Genomic DNA, 17,389 nt, shown 5'->3' with positions numbered 1-17,389 from the left:
CCCGGCCGGCGCCGCAGCCAATGGGAGCAGCCCTGAGCCTCCGTCATTTGCATGCGGCGCGAGAGGCGTCCGGCGCAACCAATCAGCGTCGGGAGGGGCGGGGCGGGGCGGGGCGTGCCCCCCACGAGGGCGCCGCGGCGGAGCGGTGGGAGCGGCGGAGCGGGCAGGTGGGGCCGGGCCCGGGCGGGACGGGACGGGACGGGAGGGGAGCGGGAGGACGGCGGGGATGGGGCCGGGGGCGAGGGCGGCGGCGGGGGCGGGGATGCCGGAACCGGGCGTGGCCGCGGCCTGCGCTGAGCCGGGAGAGGCGGGCGGGAGCCCCGGCAACGCGACGAGGCGGCGGGAGAGCGCGAACGGGGGAGCCCGCGGCATCGCGGCCCCGGGACATGGTCGGGAGCGGTTCGCTTATGGCGGGGACCGAGCGGCCGCGTTTGCTGCAGGAGTTATTGGCTTCACTCCAGCGGTCGTTGGAAAGGGGAGACCCCACTGCCGCCCCCATTGACCCACAGATCCCCCGCAGCGCCCGCATTCCTTGCCCTCCACGGCCCACCCGCTGCCACGGCACCCATCAAGCTGTCCTTCAACCAGCCCCAATACTCAGGGGCTTTGGCTCATGATCCCCCCCTCCAGCCTGTAATTAGGGGTGGTTCCCATGTGGTGGGGAGTCCTGTCAGCCCCATACCCAATTAACCGGACACCAGGCTGTCGTAGCTAACACAGGCATCCTGGAAGCGCTGGGCCTTCATCCCAGTGAGAATCTCCTGGCAGAAGAGCAGAGCTATGCTCCGCACCACTGGGAATTCAGACCCCATCCCAATAGGCTTTGCAGGGGCAGGGCACCCAGCAAGCCTTCCAGAAACCACAGGTTCCTTCCAAAGCATCACTGGGAATGTTGTGAGTGCCAGATCCGTGCCTGTAGATAGGCATGTTGTATATATGCAGTGATTTTCGGGCTGGCTGATGAGAGATGCCTCTGCTTGTAGCTGCTAATGGAAGATGTGATTGAGCCTCTTCTCTTATTAGTTGTAATTATTAATTGTAACGAGGAGGGCAGAGGGGCTGGACGTTGCTTCCCCACTCTTGGTGCTCTCATCTTGGAGTGAGAGCGGAATGACTTGGTGCCGGCTTCCACCATCACTGGGATGCAATGCTGATGCCAGAGAGTGCTCTCCCATTGGGACAGGGTTATGGCCTCCTGCCACCATTGAGCTGCTGCAGCATGGAAAGCGGGAAACCTACTGGGATCACCCACATGGGCAGTGCCAAGCAGGTCCCAGTCATTGCCGGCGTGGTTCAGAGCAGGCAGCATGCCTGCTGGCCCCATCACTGGCAGGGTGCTGCTGTGAAGCTGAGCAGGACTCAGCTCATGGCAAGGGACTGGGTTTTCCTAATTCCTAAATGATAAAGCACTGCTGCGCCTTCCCAAAGCTGACCCCTTTTTACTGCCTTGGCCTCTGTTTTTTGTGCCACCACCACACTGCGGGATCCCAGTGCCATGCTACTGCCGGGGACCGGCGTGCTCCCATCACCAGAGTGCCTCCAAACCAGGCGCTCCAGGGCGGTTTTTTTGCCCAAGGTGGCTAGAAAGCAAAAGCCACAGAGAAGCTGTGATTGGCACAAGCAGAGGGTGGCCAGCAGCATGTAGTGCCCGGGCTGGAAGGCAGCATTGCCCATGGGCATCCCTGTTTGCGTTCATAAGACAAACACCCAGTAATGTATATATAGCATGGAAACATCCTGCCTCAGGCTCCCTATGGGAGACGAGCCTCTCACCAGCACTGCGCAGGGTCAGCCAGCAGCGGGTGGCAGCCACTCACTGCCCACGCGTGGTGCTGCCGGTGCCGGGCTGCGGCGCCGACACGGTTAAGGCACCGGTAGGATCCGGGAGCCGGGCTGCACGCCACCGGCAGCCAAACTTGCCGAGTCAGGATGTGAGAGCAGCAGGAACGGCTCTGCAGCATCCCTGGGTGCTGCCGCATCCCGAGGTGCGGAGGGCTCGGTTTTCCCCTCCTGCACCGGATGCCTCTTCCCAGGGACAGCGCGGGAATGGGGTAGGAGCCGCCATCCGCCGTGCTTGCCCCCGGCTGCCGCAGCTGCTCTGCACCGGCCCCGCTTCCCAAACCCGCAGAGCCGCCAGCTCCGCTTTTATCCCATTGTTGGTTTTGCCTCCTGACCGCGCATCTCCATCCGAGCACCGGAGCCAGGTACGTGCGGTGCCGCGGCGGGGGCTCGGCCGCGCCTGGCCGGCAGCCATGGACACAGCGGGCTCCTGCCCACCGGCGCGCTGGGGAAGGGGCAGGCGCTGGCGGGTGCCGCACGTCGGGGACCCTGCTGGACCCCGTCACGTTGGTGCTGGTGGTACGTGACGGCCATGCAGGACGAACCCGCCCGCCGTGTCGTGAGTGCTTTTGGGCTGTGTCATCCACCCGGGAGCCTGCGCTCCGGCACACACAGCACCATCGCGGGCGACCTCACGTGTCGCAGCTCAATCCCCGGCGGGGGCTGAGCCTTGTCCTGATGCCCGGTTCTAAACACACCTGAGCCCACCGGGCACGGGCAGAGCCAGGCATGAGGAGGGGAGGGAAAAGGCTGCTCTGCAGCAGAGGCTTCCCCGGGCAGAGGGAAGGGGCAGGGCTGCTGCGCTGCGGATCCTGCGGCGCCGGTGCTGCGGACAGGGGGCTGGGAACACCGGGGGGGTTCATGGCACCAAGCAGTGCAGGGCACGGCGGTAACTGTGCCAAAGTCACCTTTCCCGCGGCTTGGGGGGGGGGGGGGATGTGCTGAGGCTGCTGGTTGGAAACCCGGTGAAATAGGGATGGAAATACAGGGATGGGTACCCAGAGCGGGGTGATGCTCGGCGCCGTCCTCACCTGAGCAGCGGGGAAGGACACCGGGGTACCCAGGGCATGGGTCCCGCTGCTCCCTGGTGCCTCACCCGCAGGGGCTCATCAGAGCTTCATCCCTGTGTTCAGTTTAATTCCATGGGCAGTTTGACCTCCTCTCGCTCTGACAGCAGCATGTTTGGGATGCTACCCAGGCAGAAATCCCCCCTGTGTCTCAGCACCCACACTTGCACCCCATCGTGCTGCTGGGGATAGGGATGGAGCCCAGGCTCTTGGGGTACCCTCCACCCGTGTCCCACAGAAGAAAACACTTTTCTTCCCTCTCCATCACCCCACGGAAACTCCTGTGACTGCGGACTCGCAGCTGAGTTTTGCTGTGAGGAAACTGAAGGTGGAGAAGTGGTACTTGAGGAAGCACCAAACTGCTGGCACAAAGGGGTGCTCTGGCTCCTCAGGGTGCTGAGCCCTGCCTGGTGTGCCGATAGTCCCGTGGTGCTTCCCGGCAAAGTTCCTCCAATGCACCCCAGACTTGCCAGACAGAGCACTCGGGCCCCCCAGCATTACCCCGAGTTAACGGATGTGAAGCACTGATCCTACTGAAAACTGGGGAGAGCTGAGCCCATGGCAGTGCTGAGCCCATGGCAGTGCTGAGCCCATGGCAAAGCTGAGCCCATGGCAGAGCAGAGCCCGTGGTAGAGCCAAACCCATGGCAGTGCCAGGCCCATGGCCGAGCTGAGCCCACGGCAAAGCTGAGCCCGTGGCAGAGCTGAGCCCACAGCAGAGCAGAGCCCATGGCCAAGCTCATGCCACTCACATCCCCCGTATGCACTCCCTGAGCCAGTCCCGAGCCACACAAGAAGTTGCAGTCAGTTTGCGGCAGGGCAAGGAAGGAAGCAGCTGGGCTGCACCCTGTGCCTGGGGCATGGGGGGTCCCCCAGCCCGCTCCGGCTTCACTGCACTGCCACTGACAAAGTGACCCTGCATGGACCTGCGGGGCTTGCAGGAGCGCGCAGGCAGTGCCAGGGCTGGCAGCGGCGCTGTTGGAGGCAGGGACACGGGCACCCGTGAAGGTGACGCTTGCAGCAGCCAGGAGGAGCCGGGAGGTTGCAGTGGCTCTGGGGGCTCGGCAGGGTCGCAGCGGGCAGCGCAGGGGAGCAGAGAGAGCCCCGGCTCCCCCGAGCCTGCCCGGTCCCCATCCCGTGCCTGCGGCCAAAGGGAGGAGGGAGTCGGGGCCGGGGCCGGGGCTGCGGTGGGCGGGCGGGTGGCTCCGCGGGGACGGGCTCGGCTGCCGCAGCCGCTGCCATTGGGCCGCGTGGGCTGCAGGGGCTGCGCCGGGCTGCAGGCACGCCGGGCAGGGATGCGGGATGCGGGAGTGATGCGGGATTCGGGCATGCCCTGCTGGGATGCGGGCAGGATGTGATATGCAGGCACGCAGTGCTGGGATGCGGGCGGGATGCAGGATACAGGCATGCCCGGCTGGGATGCGGGAAGGATGCAGGATGCTGGCACTCTGTGCCAGGATGCAGGATGTGGGAGAGATACAGGATGCAGGCATGCTGTGCCAGGATGCAGGCAGGATGCGTGCCAGGACATGAGCACGCTGTGCTGTGCCATGCTCCCGCTCTGTCCAGCTGGGGAAGGAGCTGGAGGTCTCTCAGTCTCCCCAGAAAGCTGCTGGTGACCTGAGGTGTAAAGCTGAGCCTGAAGGAAGGTGTCTTAATTTGAACATTTTGCCCCATTTCTGCAGGGAACCGTTGTGGATTTCTGGGATACGGGAAACTGCAGATGGTGTTGAAGGATGGAGAATGGGAGCAGGAACACAGCTCCCGAGGGAGTCATGCGGGATTATCCTGGGCATGGCAATGGGAATAGGAAGGGTCAGGGTCCCTGCACTAAGCTCCCTCTGCACTAAGGCCCCTGTCCCTCAGGGCTCCTGCCTAGGATGGGTTTGGGATCGGTGGGCGTCTGGAGCAAGCAGGGCTGCCCTACCCTGCCTGCCGCTACCCGCACCGGGTGCCCATCCGGCCCCGAGCTTCTGCAACAGGAAGCGCCGTCATGCGCGTGCCCCAAAAACCCCCATTTCTTCCTCATTTTCTCTTTCCCCTGTGGCAGGGGTGAGGCAGCGAGCGGCTCCGGGGAGCCCAGGCTGGCTCCATGTATCCCGAATCCACCACTGACTCCCCGGCGCGACTCTCGCTGCGGCAGACGGGCTCCCCAGGCATGATTTACAGGTAAGGATATGGGGCGGCGCTGGGGACCCAAACCCGGGGCCACGGCACCCCAAAACCACCTTGTGCCAAAACCTCCTGGACTGCAAAGCCCCACATGGCAGCAGCGGCGGGTCTGGGTGCCATGGGACGAGCGGGTGCTTTCGGGGAGCGTGCCAGTGCCCACTGCATGGATGCAGCATGGGTGGGTGCCACCAACCCTTCCCGCGGCCGCTCGGTCCCGCTCCACCTCTCTAACGGGGTTTGTGGCATCTTTCTTCTTTCTCCCCTTTGCTGTCGGAAGCGCGAGGTACGGGAGCCCCAAGCGCCAGCTCCAGTTCTACAGGTAACCCGGCCCCTTTCCCTCCCTAACATGCCCCCCCGGTAAGCAGACATGACCAAAACCCTGCCTGTGCCCAGGGCACTGCTGGCACAGGGTGGGTATCACCAGCATCACCAGCACACAGTGGGCATCACCGCGTCTTTGCCCGTTCCTGGGTTTGGCACTGCGACCTGGGGACTCTTGTGTGTGTCTGGGTGGGTTGGAGCTGCCCTCACCAGCTCCCCAGGCCATGGAGCACGGCTGGAGGGCTACCGGGGGTCAGCTGCCATAGGGATGTGGGGCTCGGATCAGCTCTGGAGCATCCTGCACCAATGCTGCTCCTGGAAGAGCCTGCTGGCTTTTCCCAAGGGCAGCTCCAGGAACCTGGCCAGCTGGTCCGCTGCTCCTTCCATTAAGAGGAGCATCATTAAGCGGTACCCAGCAACACTTTCCTGCCCTCTCCACCCTTTTACCGTCTGAAGCGAAGGCGAAACTTCTCCCTGCGCGCTGTGCCAGCAGCAGCCTCAGTGTTGCTGGGGCTGCAGCAGCCCCAGGACCAGCCCAATGCTGGACCCAGCCTAGCTATAACAGAGCAGAGGATGGGGGGCTGCCCCCCAAGGTTGCTGCAGCCTCCCTGCTCCATCTCCTCATGTGGCAACAGGAGAGGCTGGCCCGCACCCGGGTGCCTTGGTGGCACCGCGAGGGCGCCTGTCCCAGCACTGCCAAGCCACTGGTGTGTTGTGGCTGCTGTGAACCAGCACTGAACCACTGCGCCGTGGGGACCAAGGAGGGACGGGCTCCGCCGCGCAATGACCCGTCCATCCCCGCCACCCCAGGTGCCGGTGGTGCCGGACCTGTCACCATGGGCCGAGGGTCGGCTGCGGGCGGAGGCGGCGATGCCAATGTCGAGAGAGCAGCGGCACGGCTCCGGCTTTTAGCGAAGAGGCCATGAATAATTTAGCTCCCCTTCGAAGGGAAGAAAATCCCCTAATAGGGCTAATGGAGCGCGGCGAGAAAGCTGGGCTCAGGGGGGACCGGTGTAGCCGCCAATTGCTTTGGACTCTGAGCGCTGACACTCCCCTAATGCAAAACCTCCCGGCTCTTAAAGCTGCCCGGGGCTGCCCACAGCGGTGCTGTTGGTGAGCAGCAGCCCTGGTGTGTGGGTGAGTCAGGGCTGGTGGCACGGGGATGGGCACTGCCTGTGCGGGCAGCAGGGAGGGTGCTCTGCACGGGCGATGTGTTGGCTTGGGGAGGTTTGGGGGCTTGGGGTCTCTTTGGTTTTAGGCAGGCTGTTGAGTGCCGATAGATTCCCAGCTTGGTTAGAGCCTCTCTGAGCAGCTTCCCTGTGCATCCACTTGTTGTGCCCCGGGTGCGTGCTAATGGTTCCCTGTTATGGCTCAGAGCTTGTGTCCTGTTCCCATCCCTGCTCCTTTCCTGCTTGGGCTGTGGCAGCTCCTGCTTCTTGTCCCTCAGGCAGTGCCAGGATTTCTCCTAATGAACGTGGATGAACCTGCTCCCTCCGCGCTCTCTCCATCACCCCACAACGGCTCAGACGAAAACCAGAGGGGTGTCGAAATGAGGCAGATCCTGCCCCATTCCTCAAAGCAGCCCAGACCAAACCTGGCTCTGCTCACTGCAGCCATTTCATTGAAGCTCTAGAGCAGCCGTGCAGCCGGCGCAGCCCTTTCCTGCCCGCTGTCAAGGAAAGGGATCCCACTGGAGCCGGATGCTGCACCCATGCTCAGCAGGAGCCACCGGTGCTGCCCCAGTTCAGACCAGCAGCCGCAGAGAAGGGCTGGTGCTGGCAGTGCCAGCTCTGGGCTCAGCTTTGTGGCACAGCAGGAAGAGGTGGTCAGGGTTCTGCTTGGCTTTGCTGCAGGAGACGAGTCCTTTTCCCCTCTCTTCCCCACATTCCAAGCCCTGGCTGTGGAGCAGCAGCGTTGGTGTTGCAGGAGCTGCCCAGGGGTTTGGTCTCCCCTTGCCTTTTGTCTTCTTGGGTTTCTTCTCTCACGGTCACACCTCAATGGCAGAGAGCGCTTTGCTTTCAGCTCCTGCTGCTGTGAACCTGAGCTTCACAGGGAAACAAAACACCACCGGTGGGAGCCCGGCTGGGGCCTGATGCCGGCGCAGCTCCGGCTCCAAGCGCTCCCCGCTCCCAGCCGCTGCTTCAGCGCCAGCGCCGCAGCTTTGGCTCCGGTCCCCACTCCTCTCAGACACTGACTGCGAGGGAAATCGATGCTGGTGAGATCCCAGCCAGAGCGGCGGCGAGCACCTCGGGTGCGAGGAGCCCACTCTGCGGCAGCCTATTTTCGGCAGCCCGCACCGGCTGGGAGGTCGCTGCCGCGGCTGTGGGGAAGGTGCTGGATGGTGGCACAAGTTGCGGCATTGTGCCGCAGGCATGGCAGCCATTGGCGAGCCACAGCCCCTCTGCGGGTGCCCTCCTTCCATAGGAGCCCCTTTTCCATCATGACCTCTCCCGCCTGCCGGGATTCAGTGCCAGATTCTCACCAGATTCTCACCCCACCTCTACCAGTTCCCAATTGCAACCCAACTGGTGTGACTGGGAGGCTGCGCAACCAGGGCACATAGCAGGCTGCAGCAGCTCACCAGGCTGGCACAGCCATGGTGGGCACCCACTGCAGCCCCAGCTGCCCATCACCGCGTCATTCCTTGCCATGCTGCCATGCTCTTCCTTTGCGCTTCGGCTTCCTACCAAGGCTTTACTCTGCTGAAGCGCCTGGCTTTGTAAGGGTCCCTGCGCCGCAGCTCCGGCATCATGGCGCGGGCAAGGCTTTGCCCCAAGCATCACTGGACCCCGGCGTTGCAGCGGGTGCTCTCCCAGCTCTCTCCATAGCATCACCGAGCGGTCGGCAGCGTGCCCGGCACACGGAGCCCGCGCCACGGCAGCGGGATGCTGTCCATGACGTACAGCGAGAGCCTGCGCAGCGTGGCCAGCCGGCACCCCCCGGAGTGGGGGCTGCCCCCGGCGCCCCGGCCGGCCGATGGGCTGGAGCTGCGGCGGCTGCGGGACGTGCGGGCAGCGGCACGGGCCAAGACGCTGGAGGAGTTCCTGCGGATGCATGGGCTGTCCCTGGCCGACAGCACCGCGCGCGCCACCGGCATGAAGTACAGGTAGGGCAGCGCCGGGGCATGGGATGGAGTTTAGTGCTGGGCTTGCGTCCGGCTTCCATCAGTTTCCCAGTGCCGTGCTGAGACTGGGACGGGCGATGGCGTCGTGGCTGATCTTCATGGTGTGTGAGGGGGAGGCAGGTCAGCGCCGCCACCTCTTGCTTGCTCGATAAGCTTTCAGCTTCTCACTTGACATCCCCTTTTGCTGCTGGGAAGTTTGCAAGCGCAAAAGCCCCCCGCGCCTGTGAAGAGCAGGCAGGTGGAGCAAACAGCTCCAGAAATGCTCCACCAGCCTGAGGAGCACAAGGAGCAGTCCCTTGCGGAGCCGGCACGCCGTTCGTTTGCATGCGGGATCCGGGCGCAGCACGAGGTGTATCAGGGTTTCAGGTGACTTTGGTCCTTCTCATCACCGCTGGTGCAGGGAGGATGCACCGGGCAGCCAGGCACGTGGCTCTAATGAGAGCGCGTGGCTGTTATGCCCAGCACACCTTATCTGCTCTCCCCATCGTAGATGGGGTGCAGGGATGGGTGCCCCCATTAGGTTTGGGCTGGGGACAGAAGCTGATTCCCCAGTGACAATGCAGGGGCCCTGTGGCTCTGCCATGCCGTGCTGTGCCGTGCCACGGGTCAGGTTCCCCTCTGCTCACAATGACAGAGGTAACATTTACACAGTGGCAAGAGCCCATCTAATATTCATGGGCTCGTTATTTATTGATGGGGAGAGGCTGGCACAGCACCCCCAAAGGTGCTCCTTCGGGCTGGTGCCCCTAAAATCTCTGTGGTTGCTCCTGCTGTGGGGAGCTGCTGATTGGTGCCAGGTCCCCCCGCAGCGGTGCCAGCGCTGGCACTGGTGGGATTACCCAGCTAAGGAGCTTTGCGGCAGAGGGAAGCGGAGGAGATTACAAGATTCCTCATTAGGTCAGGGCTGAACACACGTCGCTCCTTCAGCGGGAGCTGCTGGGCTGGGTTTTGCCTCAATCCTCTCCGCTGATGCTGGATGAAATCTGGGGGATGCGCTGCTGTGGCTGCACCCCCGGCGTGTGCGTGGGGGGGGGGGGAGCAACCGGTGCAGCTTCGGCAGACCCATGGGCTGTAACCCCAGCAGAGCCGCCGGCATCATCTCTGCCTGTGCTCTGGTGCGTTCGGCGCCGTGCAAGCGCTCCTGACGGCAGGTTGTGCTTCGGTCTCGCAGGAGCGTCGCTGTGGCCGGAGGGAACCCCCCCCTTCACCCCAAACCTCAGCCCCGCGCCGCGCCCCACACCATGCCCGCAGGGGGTGCCCGATGTGGCGCAGGGGGGGTGGCAACGGGGGGTACCCCCGCGGCGCTCCCCTTCCTGCATCCCCCCGTCCTCCGACCCCGTGGCGCTCCCCCGGTATTGAGGGCAGGAGGGCCGCCGGAGCCGCCCGGTGCCCGCAGCCCCCCGCCGTCACGTTGGCGGAGCGTCGGCGGGCGGGAGGAGCTCCCGCCTCACCCGGGGCGCCGGCTAAATTTAGGCATCTGTGGCGGCTGCCGGCCGGAGCAGCATGCAGGTCTCCTTTGTGTGCTCCGAGCACAGCATCAAGAGCCGGAGCGCCGAGGACCGCTTGAACAGGCAGAATGCCGGCAGCCCCAGCCTCGGCACCCGCGGCAAGTTCCGGGCCGTGGCCATGGTGGCCCGCAGCCTGGGGCAGCTCTCGGTGCAGAACGCTCCCTCCTCCAGCGAGTCCAGCGTCAAGCAGCCGGGGATGAAGTACCGGTAGGGCGCGGGCGCGGTGGGTTTGCCGCCTGCTCGGCTGCTTCTGCTGCTCCTTAGGGGGATGCGCGGTGCTTGGGGGGGGATGTGGGGGGGGACGACCGGGTTGTGCCGCGCTCCCCTAATCCCCGGGTTGTGTTCTCTAGGTGCTAAAAGTGCTGACCGTGCGCCTCTCGCTTCCCTCGCTGTTCCCTCCTGTCCCCTCTCCGGCTCTGAGCCAGTGGCATGGAGGGGGCAGCCCTGAAACTGGGGTAGGATTAGGAGCATCCCAGTGCCTGCCGAGCCGGGAGAAGGGGGGGGGGGGGGGTCTGAGAGCCCTGGTGTGCGTTAATCCGTGGATGCTATGGCATCAGTACCACACTGCCGGAGACTTACCTCCCTGCAAAGCCTGGATCCGGGTCCGGGTCTGGAAGCGAAGGGCAGCTTGTGTGCGTTGTGCCTCCCCGGCCAGCATCCACTGGGTTAATGTGCTCCATGTCCCCAGTGCTGGAGCAGAGCACAGGGGAACTCCCCGCCACGGATCAGCCTCATGCCACGGTCCAGCTGCCCTGCTGCAGCCCAGATGTGACCGGCACAAGGCACAAAGTGCCTGGGAGGAAGGCAGCATCACCACCATCATCATCCACATCAGCAGTCTCCTCGCACGGGTGCTGGGGCGGGCAGGAACACCAAACCCCTGCGGCAGCAGCGCTGGGGCTATGTGCGCTGGTATCATCCAGGCTCAGTTCTCCTGCTCCATGGTCCTGTCCCCATCCCAGGGAGCACACCAAGGCCACCCTTTTGCAGGCAGGGGGTGACTGGCAGCTGCAGAGAACAGTGGCACGGGGGGGATGCTCCATGCCAAGGGATGGGATAGGAAAGTCTTGGCACAGTGCTGGAGGATGCTTGGCTCCCCCAAGATCTCTGTTGAGCAGCCGCTCAGCACTCTTGAGCAGGAAAGTGCCCATCAGCAGCCCAGGAGGACTCCGGCAACGCTGGAATGGCCGGGATGGGGCTGGTGCCATCCCCACCGTGATTCCCATCACGGGGACTTGCGCCACCAAAACACTAAAACCGACTCAGGGCTGGGGGGAGCTGCTGCACATCCAGATGTTGAGCAATAACGCGGCGGCGCGGATGGAAGCTGCCCTGACCCGCGGTTTGCCACCGTCGGGCCGGGTCTGCTGGGTACCCCGGTGCCGGTGGCGGTGGTGGCGGCGGTGGCGGTGCCTCCCCGGTTGCTATGCGACACCCGCGGGCGAGCTGCCGCGGCTCACCTACACTTTATTTATTTTAACGCTCGTTTCTGGAGTCTTTGTCATTCTTAGCGAGGAGCTGGTTCCCCAGCGCCGGGCGCAGGCGGCTGCCGGCCAGGCCCCCTTCCCAGGGCTGGGATTCAGGGATGCTCCACTTCGCCAGGACACCCGAGCATCCGAGCCCCGCACAAGCCCTGTTCTCCTTGCAGAGAACGGGCACGGCTCGGGACACATGTGGGATGCCCCAGGCATGATCATCTCCCCGGGTCCCATGGCATGCTCCCCCTGGTGTGGCTTATTAATCAGTTGTGAGGGGACCATCACTGTGGGACCATCTGAGGTGGGAATTGGGATGGGGACCAGGGACCATAACCTCGCAGCCCCACGCGGGTGCATGAGATGGCACTTTGGGGCTTTCTGGTGGTTTTCCTAATGGGTTTCTGCCTTCCAGGAACCTCGGGAAGTCTGGGCTGCGCGTGTCCTGCCTGGGCCTGGGTAAGTGCCAGGGATTGCCGCAGCCCCTCAGCATCCCCTAGGTCCCATGCCTGCTGCCGGCGCTGCTGTGCGGAGGGAAGGAAAGGGTTTTCCTCTGGCCCCGCGGCGGTCTTGAGAGGCGGCCCAGAACTTGTCAAGTTCTTTCCTCTTCTCCGCCTCTGACATGATGGGAAGTGACTGGGCGATGCTGGGAGCGCCGCGCTGCACGCGGCGGGGCCAACTGTAGTCACTGCACGCTGGGGCTGAGCCGCAGGAGCCAGGGTGGATGGATGGGGCTGGAGGCTGTGGCAGGCGGTGCTCACCATGCTCACCACATTCACTGTGCTCACCATGCTCACCACATTCACTGTGCTCACCATGCTCACCACATTCACTGTGCTCACCATGCTCACCACATTCACTGTGCTCACCATGCTCACCACATTCACTGTGCTCACCATGCTCACCACATTCACTGTGCTCACCATGCTCACCGTGCGGACCGCATTCACCCTGTCTCTCTCCTCCACAGGAACATGGGTGACATTTGGAGGGCAGATCACAGACGAGGTAAGGATTGTGCCCCTGCACCCCATCCCTTCCCAAGTGAAGCAGGGGGCATGGTGTGCACCGGTGCTCAGCATCCCTTCAGCTGATGCTCCTGCTCTCCCCCGCAGATGGCAGAGCAGCTGATGACTTTAGCCTATGACAACGGCATTAATCTCTTCGACACGGCAGAAGTCTACGCCGCCGGCAAGTAGGTACCGCGCTTTTGGTAGTGGCACTAAGAGCCTCACCCTGCACCCCGGCACCTCCAAACCGCGGCGGTGCTGGGTTTACCAGCACCAAAGCTGCTGCCAGAATGGGGCTGTGTTTGGTCACAGGGGATGCTGGCTCCTGCGGTCCCACACTGCCTGTGCCATGTGGGTAGAGCCATGTGGGTATAGCCATGCACACTCCCGGTGCCACGGCTGCGCTCGGAGCGCGGTGGCCCGGAGCATCGCAGGGAGCCCACACACGTGCTTAAAAATAGCAGCTCACGTGTGGGGAGCAGCTCGGCTCCGGGTGCTGCAGCCGGAGGAGAAGCAGCGTCCCCGCAGCCACCGCATGCACTGACATCCCCTTCCCCTGCAGGGCCGAGGTGGTGCTGGGGAACATCATCAAGAAGAAAGGGTGGAGGTAAGGTGGACTTCATCCCTCTGTGGTCAAGCCATCGCTGTGGTGCCAATGGGCTGGGAAAGCTGGCGGAGCAGCCGGTGACTCTTCTCTCTCCCTGCAGACGGTCCAGCCTGGTCATCACCACCAAAATCTTCTGGGGAGGAAAGTAGGTAACGCACCCGCCCCGCGGCAACGGAGCCAGGGAGCGCTGGGCTCTCACCACCTTTCCTTTTGCAGGGCTGAGACGGAGAGGGGCCTGTCCCGAAAACACATCATAGAAGGTAGGGATGCTCACGGGCGCTGCTGGCCCCGGCGCCAGGCTGTGCGGCACTGGTTGCCCCAGCAGCCTATGGCACAGGGCGCGGTGTGCCTGATGGTCCCATCCGTGCCACAGGGCTGAAGGCATCCCTGGAGCGGCTGCAGTTGGAGTACGTGGACGTGGTGTTCGCCAACCGGCCCGACCCCAACACGCCAATGGAAGGTGGGTGCCGTGCCGCGGCGCCGTGCTGCTCCCCGCTGCCTTCCGTCGCCATCGCGGTTGGTTTGCGCCAGGCTTTTGTTTCAAGGGCATTTTCCCTTCCCGAGCAGAGTCCGCTCCTCCGCCGCCACGGTCAGCCTGATCTATGGTGAACCCTCTGCCACCCCAGCCCGGTGCCAGGGCAGCGATGGGGACGGGTTGGTGGCGCGGCACAGGCTGCTGCCCCCGGCCTGGCAGCGGCTGCCTCCACTCTGTCTAAATCTCTCTTTTATCACCAGGGGACCCATTTAGTTCCTCCAAGTCCAGGACTTTCATCGTAGAAGGTACTCCCTGCCCGCCGGCCGCTGCCTGCGTCCCAGCGGCACTTCCCGGGGCAGACCCCCCGTTCCTCTTGATTTCCATCCCTGTCCCCCAGCAAACCCCAGCATAAAACGCACAGGCAGCATCGGCACAACCAGAACACCCGCTGCCCTTCAGACCAACCCCAGGACAGAAGCAGAGCAGCTCCCAGCCTCCCCAGGGTCCTCGCCACGGGGCGCCCTTTGCCGCCGTGCCAGGACCGCGGCGGATCCCTCCTCGCCGGGTGGCTCTGAGCATGCCGGGTGCCCGCTCTCCCCGCCTTTGGCTGCAGGAGCGCGCCTTGGCTTGGCCCCAGCCCGCATGGCTCAGGGCCGGCTGCCCCCAGAGCCCCCCTTGCATGGGGTCCAGGTCTCCCTCTCGTGCCGTGGGTGATGCTTCAGGCGCCTGCACCGAGTCGGTGCTGGTATCCTGCGGGGCCAGTGCCGGGACCCTCCATGGTGGGAGAGCCCCAGCATCACCAGCGGCATGCCAGGGTCAGCTGTGGTCCCTGGCACATCCCGAGCGGCTGCTCCCTCAGTCCCTGTCCTGCTCCTTCAAAAGCATCCTCCGGATACAACCCAGCTCCCACCTCGGCATGGGGAGCGGGATGCTCACGTGTGCGGCATCCCCCTAACCCCCGCCTGCTGCTCTCCCCTTCCCTCCCGGCAGAGACGGTGCGAGCCATGACCCACGTCATCAACCAGGGGATGGCCATGTACTGGGGGACCTCGCGCTGGAGCTCCATGGAGATCATGGTAGGGGCCCCAGGGGCTCGGCGGCAGAGCAGCCCCGGTGATGCTGATGTAATTGGGCAGCAGCTGTCGGGAATCAGGCGCTTGCAGATGCGCTTAAGCCTTAATTCTCCTGCGGATGGCTGCTCGGGGCTTGGCCGGGGGGGCTGAGGAGCTCAATGGGGTGCTGAGGGTCCTGGCTCTCCGGCAGGAAGCATACTCGGTGGCCCGGCAGTTCAACCTGATCCCACCAATCTGCGAGCAGGCCGAGTACCACATGTTCCAGCGGGAGAAGGTGGAGGTGCAGCTGCCCGAGCTCTTCCATAAGATAGGTACCGCAGGGGGGTCCTGACCTAGCCCCCATGGTGCTCCCCAGAACCCAGGCTGGGGGGGGCAGAGCCCATCTCCATGGGGCCGACCAGTCCCCGTGCAGCAGTGTCTGGGGGTGGCAGCATCACCCTCACTCTGATCTGTCCTTAGGTGTCGGAGCCATGACCTGGTCCCCGCTGGCCTGCGGCATCGTGTCGGGGAAGTACGATGGGGGGATCCCCCCCTATTCCCGCGCCTCACTGAAGGTGAGCCTGGGCCAGGGGTCACATCAGGACAGGCAGAGCCATGAGAGCGTAACCGACCACGACCCATGGAGTCTGGGGATGCTGCACCCGTGTGAGGGCTCGGTGCACCCCAACCCCACCATAACCCCGCTCCGCTCCCCAGGGATACCAGTGGCTGAAGGACAAGATCCTGAGCGAGGAGGGCCGGCGGCAGCAGGCGAAGCTGAAGGAGCTGCAGGCAATCGCCGAGCGCCTGGGCTGCACCCTGCCACAGCTCGCCATCGGTAAGGGGACAGGGGGACACAGGGACACGGGGGGACACCGGGGCCAGCCGGGCCCCGCTCAGGCTCTGCTCTCCCTCCTGCCCCAGCCTGGTGCCTGCGCAACGAGGGCGTCAGCTCCGTCCTGCTGGGAGCCTCCAACGCTGACCAGCTGATGGAGAACATCGGAGCAATACAGGTCAGTGCTCACCGCCAGCATGGACCACGGGGGGCTTTGCTCATGGGGCACAACGGGGCAGCGCTCCTGCTGCAGTGCTGCAATGCACGCTCCTGCAACGCGTGCGCCTGCAGCACTCGCTCCTGCAGCGCAATGCGCGGGGAAAAAGAGGCTGCAAACGTGGCTCCAAAGAGCACAGGGCTTGCTTCATCTGAAGCTGAGCGGAAGAGATGAGGCTTTGCTGGGCTGAGCTCAACCCAGGCTCCCTTAACTGGGTCGCTCATCCGGAGAGCTGGGGCTCGTAGCATCGAGGTCACGGGATGGAGGCGGTGAGCGCGGCTGCATCCTCCCGCCTGCTCCCACGGCACGATCCTGACTGCCATCATCGTCCCCGGCAGGTCCTTCCGAAGCTGTCGTCTTCCATTGTCCACGAGATCGATAGCATCCTGGGCAACAAACCCTACAGCAAGAAGGACTACCGCTCCTAAGCGCCCGCCGCGCAGCCCTCGCCGCCCCATCGCTTGCTTACGCTTTGTGGGAGCAAAGTGTTGAGCGTGGCTCGCGCCACGGGCCCACCGCGCTGCCCCAGCCCATCGCACCGCTGCGCCCGGCGGGGCTCTGGCGCGGGGGCACAGGCGCTGGCGGGGCGCGCACCGGGGCCGGAGCCACCGCGGGGACCCGTTGCATGCGTCGCTGCCATCGGTGGTCGCGGCGGTGCGAGCGGGTGCTGTACGTCCGAATGAGGCCGACAACACGAAGCTGTTCCCCAGCTCTTCACGTGGTATATCCCATGGGAACACCTGCTCCTCCCGGGACAGGGGTCGGAGGGGGGATGATGGGTTCCCCCATGGGCATAGGCACCCGGTGAGCGAGCCAGGGTGCCCCGGTGAGCACAGGGCTGGGTGGGGAAGTGTGCGAGCATGTGGGTCCCCAGGCACATGTGTACATGCAGGGACACGCATGTGTCTGCACAGTGTGTGCACAGGTACACGTGTGAAGGTGCAGCACCGCTGCGGTACCCGCAGCCGCATTCACACAGATGGATGTGCACACGTGGCTATGATTACACGTGTGTGCGCACTCAGAGGTGCAGTGATCTCTACCTACATCCCTATAGTTACACCAGTCTTTATACAGGCCTCTATGCCCATTCACACGTAGACATAGATGTATGCAAGGGTAGATGCACACATCTGTGGAAATCACATATATAACACATATACCAACATACAAATGCAGACGTGTCTTCATGTATATACAGACATATCGATCTCTACAGCTGTATGTATATATCCATATAGAGAGATGTGTACATATCCCTGTGAATATATTGATTTGTATGGATATATATGCACACAGATACCGAAATAACAGATAAATAAGGAAATGTGTGTATATACAGCTGCATGTGCACATACATCTATAGCAATAGCTAGATATGTACTATCTGCTTATTTCTACACCTCTATATAGAAACGTGACTACATATACATGGACATAATCATATTTGTAATTTAGGGCTTATAGGGCTGGGTGTGTTGATATGCTTACCCTAAAGGTGTGCGTGTGCATGTATAGAAATACAGGGGGTTATGTGTACACACACACAAGTCAGACATTAAAACACGTGTTTGGGGGTCTGTGTCCACAGACACACACACACGCATGCACATCCCCCCCTTAGATGTGTTGCTTGCTCTGTATCTATACCTACAGCCCTTCATATATATAACTACATAGATGTTTGT

General features: G+C 63.3%; 1 protein-coding gene across 9 annotated transcripts; it reads left to right on the top strand.

The window, feature by feature from the left end:
- The first annotated feature begins 94 nt into the window (after positions 1–94).
- On the top strand, positions 95–17,042 carry KCNAB2 (potassium voltage-gated channel subfamily A regulatory beta subunit 2). Of its 9 annotated transcripts, none has more exons than XM_061450378.1 (17): positions 95–167; positions 4,956–5,074; positions 5,355–5,396; positions 11,921–11,964; positions 12,476–12,513; positions 12,621–12,700; positions 13,078–13,122; positions 13,223–13,267; positions 13,339–13,382; positions 13,496–13,582; positions 13,858–13,902; positions 14,588–14,673; positions 14,861–14,981; positions 15,130–15,224; positions 15,367–15,487; positions 15,574–15,662; positions 16,040–16,410. In XM_061450378.1, the coding sequence occupies exons 2-17, from the start codon at positions 4,998–5,000 to the stop codon at positions 16,127–16,129; spliced, it is 1,149 nt and encodes a 382-aa protein (XP_061306362.1). In that variant the 5' UTR covers positions 95–167; positions 4,956–4,997; the 3' UTR covers positions 16,130–16,410. The 9 variants fall into 9 exon arrangements, with proteins under 9 accessions (XP_061306362.1, XP_061306364.1, XP_061306363.1 ...); XM_061450377.1 differs by lacking the exon at positions 95–167 and adding an exon at positions 1,794–2,204; XM_061450380.1 differs by lacking the exon at positions 5,355–5,396.
- The last annotated feature ends 347 nt before the right edge of the window (positions 17,043–17,389 follow it).

Source organism: Pezoporus flaviventris, unplaced genomic scaffold (assembly GCF_033815535.1).
Source record: "Pezoporus flaviventris isolate CSIRO_AGI_PZ_B2104156 unplaced genomic scaffold, CSIRO_AGI_Pfla_v1 ptg000009l, whole genome shotgun sequence".
Taxonomy (NCBI): domain Eukaryota; kingdom Metazoa; phylum Chordata; class Aves; order Psittaciformes; family Psittacidae; genus Pezoporus; species Pezoporus flaviventris.
Note: the sequence above shows the minus strand (reverse complement) of the source record. Positions and strands in the feature narration are given on the sequence as shown.